This window comes from Oenanthe melanoleuca, chromosome 1A (genome assembly GCF_029582105.1).
Source record: "Oenanthe melanoleuca isolate GR-GAL-2019-014 chromosome 1A, OMel1.0, whole genome shotgun sequence".
In the NCBI taxonomy this organism is placed as follows: Eukaryota; Metazoa; Chordata; class Aves; order Passeriformes; family Muscicapidae; genus Oenanthe; species Oenanthe melanoleuca.
Window position 1 is genome coordinate 58,104,516 of NC_079334.1, and position 11,764 is coordinate 58,116,279.

The 11,764-nt window shown below is 40.7% G+C and overlaps 2 protein-coding genes across 6 annotated transcripts in view; one reads left to right on the forward strand and one right to left on the reverse strand.

The window, feature by feature from the left end:
• The window catches only part of FAM185A (family with sequence similarity 185 member A), a 38,537-nt gene extending 37,731 nt beyond the window's left edge, over positions 1–806 (reverse strand). For 3 of the 4 annotated variants that reach the window (XR_008841967.1, XM_056507379.1, XM_056507392.1), the window contains exon 1: positions 358–806. Coding sequence is in view for 3 of the 4 variants with exons in the window: in XM_056507379.1 (XP_056363354.1) it covers positions 358–736 (379 nt within the window). In the remaining variant the exon portion in view is untranslated. The remainder of the gene's footprint in view (positions 1–357) is intronic. The other variant, XM_056507370.1, reaches the window with a different exon arrangement.
• A 228-nt stretch (positions 807–1,034) lies between these two features.
• Positions 1,035–11,764, forward strand: part of CCDC146 (coiled-coil domain containing 146) — a 63,821-nt gene continuing 53,091 nt past the window's right edge. Inside the window, exons 1-2 of one of the 2 annotated variants that reach the window (XM_056507287.1) lie at positions 1,035–1,306; positions 7,531–8,021. In XM_056507287.1, coding sequence (XP_056363262.1) covers positions 7,542–8,021 — 480 coding nt within the window. In that variant the 5' untranslated portion in view covers positions 1,035–1,306; positions 7,531–7,541. Of the gene's footprint in view, positions 1,307–5,560; positions 6,194–7,530; positions 8,022–11,764 lie in introns of those variants that run through there. The other variant, XM_056507296.1, reaches the window with a different exon arrangement.

Sequence of the window (11,764 nt, forward strand, 5' to 3'; positions counted from 1 at the left end):
AAGGGAGCCCTTCTTGGCATTTCATCTGTACCGTTTCCCTATGGATAGCCACGGAGCATTACAAAGGCCAGCTCCACTGGTGGATCCCACAGCCTGCCGCAGGCGAGCCCAGCCCATGCTGAGGATGCTCTCGGGGCCCAGACTCCGGAGCAGCAGCAGCAGCCAGAGCACAAATGACAGCGCGCTCAAAGTGCGGCTCACCCACCGGCTCTAGTGTCAGCCCCAAAGCACGCATCCCAGCACCCAGGAATCCAGGAACGCAGGGAACGAAACGGGATGTTTGAATCAGCGAGGGCGCGACGCCGTTTCCCAGCCCTGTGGGATCCCCCCCGATCCGAGCGCCTCCCCCGCACTCACCGAACTTCGCCGGCGTCCGCACGTCCACGGCGGTCTTGCTGTCCACGCCGTCCGCCACGATCGCCACCTGCCCCAGCGCCTCGTCGTGCTCCACCCGCACCGGGCCCCGCTCCCGGTCCTGCTCCCGCCCGGGGCTGCCGCCGCTCACCGACACCAGCAGCCGGTCCGCGCCCGGGCAGCGCTGCGGGTCCAGCGGGCGGATGCTCACCTGGCACGGCAGCCGCACCCGCAGCCGCCCCCGCGGACTCACCGACAGCGCCCACTCCCGCGGCGGGGGCGGACCGGGGCCGCTGCGACCGCGGTGGGGAACGGGCAGCGCGCACCGCCCGCCCGCCGCTCGCACAGCCAGGGCCGCCCAGCGCGGGAGCAGCGCCCTCATTGCGGCCGGCGGGGCGGGAGCGCTTGGGACAGACGGACAGACGGACGGGGCGAGGCCGCTCCGGGCGGGCTGGCGGCAGTGACCCCCGGCCGGTCACGTGGCGCGGCTGCACGCGGGGAGCGGCACCGGCACGGCCGGTAAACAGGCGGCGGCTCCGCCGCGGAGTCTCCTGGGAGCCGTAGTTCTGCAGCGCGCGGAAGGAACTCCAGCCGTGCCCACGGGCCTATCGGAGAGCGGGGAGGGCGGGGCATTGCCGAGACTCTGCTGCTATTGGGCAGCGGAGCTGCACGCCGGAGCCAATCAGAAGCGGGGGCGGCTGAGGCGGGCGGAAGGCGGTGCGCGGGTCGCCTTAGCGACGGGGACGCTCGGCGGGGCCGGGCTCTGCGGCGGCCGGGGGCACTCGAGGGGACCGGAGCCGGGGCTAAGAGAGGCAAAGCCGCGGCTCCGACGTCGAGGCGGGAAGCGAGTCAAGCGACGCCGCCCCAGCCTTGTTCGAGGAGCGCCTGAGGGGCGGGAGTGCAACCCCCGTGCGGGGCCAGGGCGGGGCCGAGTCGCGCGTGAGGAGACGAGGTACCCGGGGCAGCCTGTCCCTCACAGCTCTTACACCTGCAGCCAGCCTGCGTGTATTGAAATGTCCTCGGTCAGCCCGTGTAGAAGCAGTTTGGCAGATGTGGTGGAAAACCAGTTATTTGTTGTTGGTTTTTTGAAGGGATAGCAGAAAGCACCAGAATTGCTCTCTGTCAGTAAGTTTTGGTCAATATGTTATGTGTTGTACTGCTTTTTAGTGGTTCTGAAGCCAAGCAAATATTTTCAGGAGCTCTGCATATATACACCATGAGACAATTGTCCTTACAGGGAACAACTTCATTCAGTTTAAAAGACTTTTCCGGACTTCACAGCCCACATTATCATCGTATAACAATTTTAAAAAATGAGGTGGGGCATGTGGGCAATAGATGATGTACAGTCAGAGGCAATTCTTGTAACAGTTGTCGTTTACTGCCAATAATGAGAGAGGAAAATGCACAAAAAGCTGATTTGTCTTAGCAAGATTGCAACATGGAACAAGAAATAATGAAATCTGGGCCTGTTACTTAAGCACTGTCTCCCTTTTGCACTCCATGTGTTTCTTTCTCATAAATAACCATGCACGCATGATACTTAGTCATCAAATACTTTTCATCTCATTAGCTCTATTTCCATTTCTGTCACTGTCTGGCTTTGATTATTTATGAATCTGAAATGACATCTCTGTGTCCAAGAAGAAAGAAGTTGCCCTATTTCTTTGGTCAATCGGTAATTTTTACTGTGGGAAGTTTAATGAAGATTCATATTCACCAATAAAGCCCTTCAAGTTAAATTATTTCATTGGTTTACATTACGCGGTCTCAAAAAAATCATACTTTAAACACAAAAAGGGCCAGCCTGCTTTATGATAGTCTAGTGTACAAAAATTGAATTTTAGAAAGTCAAAAAAGTATTAAGAAATATCTTGGGACATGATGGAAACTGGAAGGTTTTTTTCCCAAGTCTTCAGAAATAGTTGATTTTGGGGGAAAAAAAATCTGCAAAATTCTCACCGTTGAGACCAGTACCAAATTTGGATGTCAGATTGTTTGTCAGGAGGAAAGTTGCAGATGTTTAAGAAATGTGTTGCAATGTGCTATGACTCCACTAGATGACAGCCAGTTCAGCAAGTGACTCTGTGATCCGGCTGTTCCGAGGCAACCCGGTCCCTGGTGAGGAGGGGCTCACCGCTGCTCCCTTCTCCCTGGGTCAGCGCTGCTGTTCCTGATCCTCCACTCCCACCTCCTCTAAACTGACTGTGCTGCTTTCCCACAGCCCCCTTTTTCTCCTGGAGCTTGGTATTTGATGCTTCTCATGTAGGCAGAGGTTTATCAGTACCCACCAACCACAGTAAACTGTGCTGCATCACCTTTAATAGTGTCAAGCTTTGCATAGTAGAGAACTTAGTTCAAGAAACCATTCCAACATGCTTCAGCCTCAGTTATGTTTATATTTCATTGTTGCTGTTGGGTTTTCTCATTAGATACAGTCTAAGCATGCTTACATGGTTAAAAATATTGAACAAAACAGCTAAAAAGTAATTGCTAGGAAGAAGTTCTTTCTCCATACATATGAAACTTCGTGTGTTTAATGTTTTACTTATGTCATCTATATTTTTGCTGTATTGATTCAGTTTAACTTTCATGCTTTTGTTTGAGTCAGCTGGTATAGCATGTAGCAGACTCCAACAGTGAAAGAATATTTATTTATTTATTTTATTGTTTTCCTCTTTTGTTTTCTGGCATGTCGTTTGCAGGATAAGAAAGCTGTCTCAAATTTATAAGTGAAGAATTAATTAGAACTCTACTTTTGATAATTGCATGATTTCTTAGTGAATTACAATCCTTATTTGCCATTTTACCAGATACTGGTGTTTTATGCCAAAGAATATTCAGTATTTTATGCAAAAGATCAAGAGCTAGAACTCATAGAAGTTCTAATAAAGTGATATAAAACAGATTTTAAGCCAAAGCATTATCAGCATTACCCTTTTAGGCTAAGGTGAGAGAGAGATTTCAAGGAAAGAGGAATTAGATAAGAAGTATTTACAGGAAAGGCTATAGAAGGAATACATTTTTCTAACCTTTTTTGATTTGGAATTTATCACAGAATAATCACAAACTGCTGCAGGTACCCACAGGATATAAACTTAGTTTGTCTGGGCACGATTAATTTTACCCATTTGCTATAATTGTAATAAAGAAATAATGTGACTTCATTTCTTAGGAAAACAGGGCTATCTTTATTTGTATTTTGATGAGTTTTTTTAGTGGTGCATTTCTGAACTACTTCTTTGAATTTTCTTAGTTCTCAAGGTTTGTCTAGGGTTCAGTAGGTAGGCAAATTATGTTTTATTTGTTTTCTCCTCTGTACTTTAGCCTTGCAAAGCACACAATGGTTTGGATTTCAGGGATTTTTCTGTTTGTTTGTTTGTCACACTACCAGAAATTTTCTGAGGAAATTAAGTTCCCCCTGGAAACCACATGGAATGGGAAGTGGCAAATCTTAGCATTCAAACTCTCTTTATCTTATCCATATCTGTTTAGAACTCCAGCAGATAAAGTCTGTGTGTGGCTCAGGGTGGATCTATCCCAAATAGCAGAGGCTTGAAAACATGGAAAAACAGCAGAATTTATGACAGAAATTGCTGAGCAGTTTAGGTACATGGTGTGCTCTCATTTTCCCAATGTGGTGAGGTTGTACAGCCTACTCAAACAATCCATTCTGATTCACGTGGAAATGATAATGTCCTATTGTACATGATGTAGTTTTAAATTCAATCATCATTTAAAGTTGGCATGGTTTTATTGTTTAAAGACACATCCATTCATGCTGAAGCACAGGCTCTGCCCAGTTAAAGCAGAAGGTCTTCTACTTTAACATTAGGAAAAAGGCATAAAAAAATAAAATTTTAGGGGATGGAAAGAGGATCACTGTGTGATCGAATAAATCTATGGTGCTCCTGTTATTATTATTATCTGTAGGTCTCATAGGTCTCATCCCTTCTCTTTGAAGAGGATATTTTAGAACTGAAGACATTTTGGAGAAGGATGATAACGACAGTGGAAAGCAGAGAAGGGCTTTCATGCCAGTGATAACATGTGGATTGTCTGCATCAGCTTAGAAAAAGGATTGTAAAATGATGATTCAATAGGAGTAAACCTAGTGGCATAGAAAAGTTGTGATTATCCGGTGACTCATCCAGTAAAAGAACTAGGTGACGCCAAGGAGCCAGATTTGAAGGCAACAAGAAGCACTGGTTATTCATTTGAGGTAAAATGAAAATCTCCATTCCCCTGTATTTTACCAATACTGAAAGTTTTGTATGAGTTCAAGGAGAAAGGAGATGGGTTCAGGGAAGTATCATCACACCATCACTGGTGGGTACTTCTGTCCCTCTCCAGTTGTAGGCTGGAAGTGTGCAGAGATAGTTGATTCATCTTCATGCAGGGACCTGCATCTCTTTATGCTCACAATAAAATTTTACTACTTTTTACCCCTATCACTCTGAAAAGAACCAATGCAGCTAAATGTCACTCTACCTGGATTCTACACTGTTTTTGTATGAACATTGCTGTTTGCTAGAGAGAGACAGAAGTGAATATGCCGAAATTACTTTGGGGAATCTGAGTTCAGACTTTTATTATTATTGCTGCCCTAAAGCTGTTTCACAAGATAATTCTCAGCCTGATTTGACCCAGGTTCCAAAACAGCCTTGTAATTCTTGTTCTCTGCAATTCTGTGTCTTGGATCAAGGCTGATATTATTTGCAGTTCTGCAGTTTGAAAACATCCATACTTGTTGGGCTATTCCGTGAAGTTAGAAATAATGACAACTTTCATTCCTATTTCAATTAGACAGTTTATTTCCCAGATACTACAAAGATACAAATTTTCCACTTTCCTTTTTGAATTTTATAGATCCAATTTTATATAAGCTGAATTATATATTTATTATTAATGTTGTAGGTAATGGGAGAATTCAAATCTTATTTTAATGTCCCATAAACCTACTTATGCTTTATTTATGTCTGCCTCCTCTTAAAACCACATGGAGACAAGGGTTTGTTACAATAGCTGAGGCTGTCTAATGGTTTTTCTCTGTCTCAGATTTCTATAGTCATGTCTTAACATAGAACTATAAACTTTTCAGATTCAGAAGATTGTTTTGTTTTGTTTTGTTTTGTTTTGTTTTCTTCCTGCCCAGCAAACTGGAGTCTTGGTGAGGACTCTTTTGTACCACTGTACTAGAAGGAGATATATTTTTGATTGATGTCAACTGTATGTTTCACATACAAGTTTCAACAAATATGCCTGCACTCATGAAACTCTCACATTTTGGTGTTGTTCTACTTAGCTTCTGCAGCAGTGCTTTTTTCTCTGTCTAAATTCTATGTTGAGAGGAACAAATAATGCAACAGTAGCCATAAACACATAATGTATATGCTAAAATATTCAGCAGTTCTTTACAGATGAAAAATCACTCTGTATTTATAAATGTGTATACATGTTTATGTACAGTAACTCAGGGTTTATTTCTTGGCCTCTATGATGTTTACAGTTATTTCACAATGTTTTGACTCCTCCAGGAGGGATCATGAAATTGCTTTTTTTTCCATAAGCAAATACAGACACTGAAAGCTCTCTAAAAGTCAAAATGTTCCTGAAGGAATTCCAAACAGTACTGAAGAAAGTAATAAACTTGCCAGTTTAACTAACTTTCACTACCTTTATAGACAAGTGACTTTTCAAAAGGTGAATACAAACAACACAACAAATCTTGTATCCATTTTCCCACCACAATTATAAAAAGAAATTGTATTTTTCTTAATTGTCAGCTTTCTGACTGTGGAATGCCAAATTGCACTGTCTGTTTCATTGGAAAGATCTGGTATATATTATTGAAATAATCTCAATTTTTTTTCTTAATTTTATTATAGTTTTAGTTTGGTTGTCCTTGATTTATAGTAAGATGCTCTCTTTTGAAAAGAGAAAGGTCTCCTATATGTTATGTGAAAGGCTGAAGGTTGTGAAGACTGCCTAATTTGAAGAGGATATCTTTGACAGCTGATATGGGTGTTATAATGATGTGGTTCCATAGCAGAATACAATGTCCTCTGCATAATAGCTAATATAGAAAGACCTTCTGGTGTCAGGTGAACATTTGCAAAAGCTGGCAATCTTTCTCCCAAAATTTTGCACTAAAATACTGTGATATTGATCTGTCCATTCCTGTCATCTACAAACTACTTCAGTGAACTTGTAAAGGAATTCTTAAATTCCTCCATCTCCACTTTGAACTGTGCTTTACTCTACAAATGTTCAATGCCTCCCCTATCTCATATCTCATGGCAAAATTTCTCATAAGTCCCTCTTCCACTCTCTTGGATCATCCCATGTCTCTTACATCTTTCTCCTGAAATGTTTTTGTCACCTTTCATGCTCCTTCATGCAAAAGGTTTGTATTTTAAAACGCTTTGGGTATATAAAACTCTTAAGATGCTGTAATGGCAGAAGATGACATAACATTAATTCCCATTTGATGTCATGATGAGGACCAACCTGATGGCCATTGCTGTCTTATTGAGTACCAGGAGCGTTGTATCCTCTTGTATTCCAAATCTCATTTCCCTCATCCACCTTGGCATTTTCACACGCCTCAAAGAGTTCTGATGATTGAAGCTTGGGAACATAGTTCCCAAGTGCTGGACCAAGATAGTAAACACAACGTGAAATTATAGAAACTTTATGTTATTAAGTCTCATCTTGCTGAGAAGTGAGTACTGAGTGTCCTTGATCTAACTCTTTCTAATGAAAATATCTTAGAGATTTCTATTCTGAAATGATAGATATGAATATGGGATTTGCTATAATATTAATATAGCAAAATTATGTTTTCCAACAAACCTTCTTGTTCCTACCTTCTTTGATTTCTCTCTCTGTGCATTTATTAAAAGACTGTGTTACCTAACTGGAATAAGAGCTTTCTTCAGGATATTTTAAAAATACTTAAAGAGGATGATAGAGTGATAGTGCAGCCTCTTGCATGGAGTCTTGCGTGAAGTTGTAACTGTAGACTTACCTAATTTGCTCACATTTTGACTTCCATGGTTTGAACGTGGGTCTGACATGTTGATATAGTGGTTTTTACACTTACACATTTATCTTTCACTATCATATGTATCCCTAGATCTAATGAGCTGTATTGGTATTTTTGTTACTTTCTAGAGCTTTAAACAATGAGTCAGGCTGATGAAGAAGGGCCCACTGACACAGAACTGGCAGCTGAGAATGAGTCACCTCCCCATGTGCTGACTCCAACAGCTCCTAGCCAGGAAGAGGGACCTACTCCAACAGCTCCTAGCCAGGAAGAGGAACCCACTCCAACATCTCCTAGCCAGGAAGAGGAACCCACTCTGACAGCTCCTAGCCAGGAAGAGGGACCCACTCTGACAGCTCCTAGCCAGGAAGAGGGACCCACTCCAACATCTCCTAGCCAGGAAGAGGGACCCACTCCAACAGCTCCTAGCCAGGAAGAGGAACCCACTCCAACAGCTCCTAGCCAGGAAGAGGGACCCACTCCAACATCTCCTAGCCAGGAAGAGGGACCTACTCCAACAGCTCCTAGCCAAGAAGAGGAACCCACTCCAACATCTCCTAGCCAGGAAGAGGGACCCACTGACATAACAGCAAGTCCTGCATTTCAGTGTTTAGATGAGGTACCGTGTGCCCCAGATTTCTCTGTAACAGTGCAAAGTAATTATTCTGAGGTGTATATTCTGCTATTAATAATTGAAGGTTGTTACCACAGACTATCTATATCATCCCCATTTCTTTGATTTTTTTTCTAAGTGGTAAGAAAATTTTGTGAAGCAGTGTCATATTCTTCCTGGCGATGCTGTGCTTGATAGATAATCATGGGGTTTTTTCAGTGATCGTGGCCTTAAGGGGAATGAGAATACAGGGGTCTTGGTTTTGGTCTGGTAGTATTCTGTCTGTAGAGGTAATTGCATCATGATTTTTTAAAAGGCTCCACAGCTGCAGGAAAAATCACAGGTAAGTGGCTCATTAAGCACTATTAACTGATGATGGTGATAGAAGAAACCTTTTGGAGCTCAGTTTCTTTTGCGATTTTTTTGTATTAAGGAGTCTTTCAGAATACTAGAAGTATTTTAAAATTTTCAATATGAAATATATATCAAACAGAATCCTTAAAAATGGAAGACCAGAGAGTCATTAAGAGATAATACAATCCAAAGTTGGCACTGATGTAGATTCTCTGCAGATATTTGTCTAATTTGTTCTTAAATCTTTAATTGATGGAGATAGCTCTTTTCCAGCATGTCATCATTGCTTGGGTTTTATAAAAATTTTCTCTATATCCCAGTTTAAGTTTCATTTGCAGTGAATAATGCAGCTTTCTTCTTGACTTTCCCATTTTAAAAAAGGAGACCAGCCAATTTCTGCCCTCTTTCTAATAAAAATGTGGGTCTCTATCTTGTCTCCCGATCAGGCTTTGTTCATACTTCATGGTTTTCTTGATGTTCTTACCTAAAGTTGATTTACCTTGGACTCTTTCCATCTTGGATCTGTCAGATCAGTTTGCTACCCTGGCAAAAATCTCCATGTTTACAAAAAATTCAACAGTATGATAAAGAATTCTCAAGCAAATTTTGTTTCTGATTATCTGATGCTGATTCATGTCTATCTGCTATCTATAAGAGCTTTAATGTCAAAGAATGATGCATGTGTTTAAATGTTGTTTGAGGGGAGAAAGGTACTTCTCATTTTTCTCCTGTTCCTCATCTGTGCTGCAGGAAAAAAGAGGCAGTCACATAAAGGTTGGCTCCAACTTTCAAATTTAATTACTAAGAATTAATATTTCATATAATTCTTCAGTGGCACACTGACATCTAACAACACCATTCTAAAATTTTCAGGTTTTTTTCAATTTCTTTTGGTAACAAACTGGTTTTTAGTTCTCTCCTAACTTTGGTTAAATGATGGGTTTTAAGTTCCCTATTAAAAAAAAATGTTTATTTATCTTTAAATGAAAAGTTTCCTAGAAAAGCTACCTTGGTAGATCAGGATATATTTTTTTTTAACATAAGCACCATTTCTGTCCCCATACACATTCTGTAACGTGCTTTCTGCTATTATAAAATAATAACATCACTGTATTTTTGCATGCTAACTATAGCAGTGCATAATTTGTTTTAGCACTCTCTGAATATGTATGTAGTCTATTAAAGATACAAAAATTTTGACATAGCTTAATATGTTCAAAGCTAACAACATTTTTAAACTTAAGCTGATCCTGGCACACTCCACACTACAAGCTTCAAAGGCTCCTGGCCCAACAAAAAAGCGTATAAATATGTTGGCACAGACAACTAAGACAGATGTTGTGTCCACCTCCATGCACAGGAATCTGACTGCTAATTAAATAAACCTTTTTTGACTTTGTTGAAATAGTCACTTGGGAAGTCAGCTAGGGCTGGTAATGTATCTGTAAGCTACAGTATGGCTTTTTGAAACAGCTTCCAGCAAGTAGTACAAACAATAGTTTGTACTTTGAATGTTAAAGCAAATTGTTGTTGCATTGGATTGTTCCTAAAAAGCTGTAGAGGAATTGGGTGAATTTACAGGTGCCTTCAAACATCAGGAATGGGAACAGAGCTGGTGTAACATGCTCAGTCTATAGAGAGGTTCTTTTTATCACTGGCAGGTGATATTGTGGGGAAAAGCCCGGAAGTGGTTGGGTGTATTTGAACTATCACATATTTCTGTTCATTTCTGAAAAGCCTGTTTGAAGTATTTATGATGTCTTGTTTTCCTATGCTGTTAGAAAGCCAAGTGTGTAGATTTCGTACCATACATAGGAACTGGAGCTCTCTAGTGTGAGACTAGGGGAAGGAATAACCTATAACTGTAACATCTTCTTGCATTTTCGCCTTTTCTCAGCCGTTTCTGATACTCATGAGACTTGACAAGTATATTGCTATATTGTTTTCCAAAGCTATCTCCCTCTGCCTGTTTTCTCACCTAAAATACGTACTTCAACAAGGCAAATTTGTACTAAAAATTGGGTCTACCTGGCCTTGTATGTCAGCACAACCCTGTGATGAGGAACCCAGAGCAGTGTTAACCACTCATACATTGAATAAAAACATCAGTGGTGAAGAATCGTCTATTACACACATGAAGTTACTTTAAATGTTAAAAAGGGAATTCCTAGCTTACTTATTCAAAGCACCTGTGTCCAAATACTTCTGAAGAAACAGAGCCTTAAATATCTGCATGAGAAAGAATCCTTGTATTTGGATTTGGCATATGGAGGTTAAACTGCAGAGTGAAGGAGAGAGGCTTTTGTACTCTGTCTGAAGAAAGACATGAGAATTTCTGTTTCTCAAAGTGCATCCTGTTCTTCTCCTTAAAAATCATTCACTCCATGTAATTGCTTTAAAGTGTGTAAAGCCTACTGTTATTTTGTACAGTGTAATTTTAAATGATGGCATACTATTCTGCTAAAATATAATCTTAATTAAACTTCCAGTTTGTCTTCATCACATGAACATAATCAGGTAATTTGGGTTATTTTTCCCTGTTATTATTTTCAAAATGGATTAGTCTTTTACTGAGATCAGAAGAAACTGATGAATGAGGACTTAAAAATAATATTGCTTTCATAATTTCCATGTTCTCATTACTTGTGTGAGGGTTGAACTTGACATACCATTTTAAAACTGTATTTTCTGTTTCTGGTTACCATTGAGCATGATAGCCAAATTAACTTCTGGCAGAAGAACTATAACTCCATAAAAGCTTAATTAAAGCAGTGAATGAAAGAGATTGATTTAGTATGTGAAATGTTTGCATCTAGCAGGGCCTATAGATGGTATTGCTCAGCCATTTTCCTTTAAAACTTGTGGCAATGGCTTCAGGCCTATGTGTACCATTTTATCTTTTTTTTTCCCTGATAGTAAAAGAACACAAAAAAAATCTAAATATCTATTAAATATATTTAAATCCTCTGTCTTTGTAGGCCAGTATTTAATTATATTCTCTTTTTTTGCTCTATGAAAATTTAAAGTTGCATCCTTCCTGCTTCGGTGTTTACATGATATGTAAATCAAGGGAATTAGGTAAATTTGGCACTTCTGTTTGATTTTGGTTTAATTTGTCAGCAGAGGTCTGGGTAGGGATTAGCAACCATCTTCAGGTATTTTCCGAATAAACACGTAGAAGTAAGATTTTTTCACCACCAATATAACAAGCTAAGTATTATTCTCAACTTACTCCAAGTTTGACTGCAGTCTTTCCCAATAAACACAATTAAGGAAAGAGGTATTTGCATTTAAAAGGGAATGAAAAAACACCAGTGCTTTCAAACCTTCTTTTTATTTCTTCTCTGGTTTGTTTGGAATTTTTTTCCTAGTTTTGGTTTGGTTTTGTTTTGTTT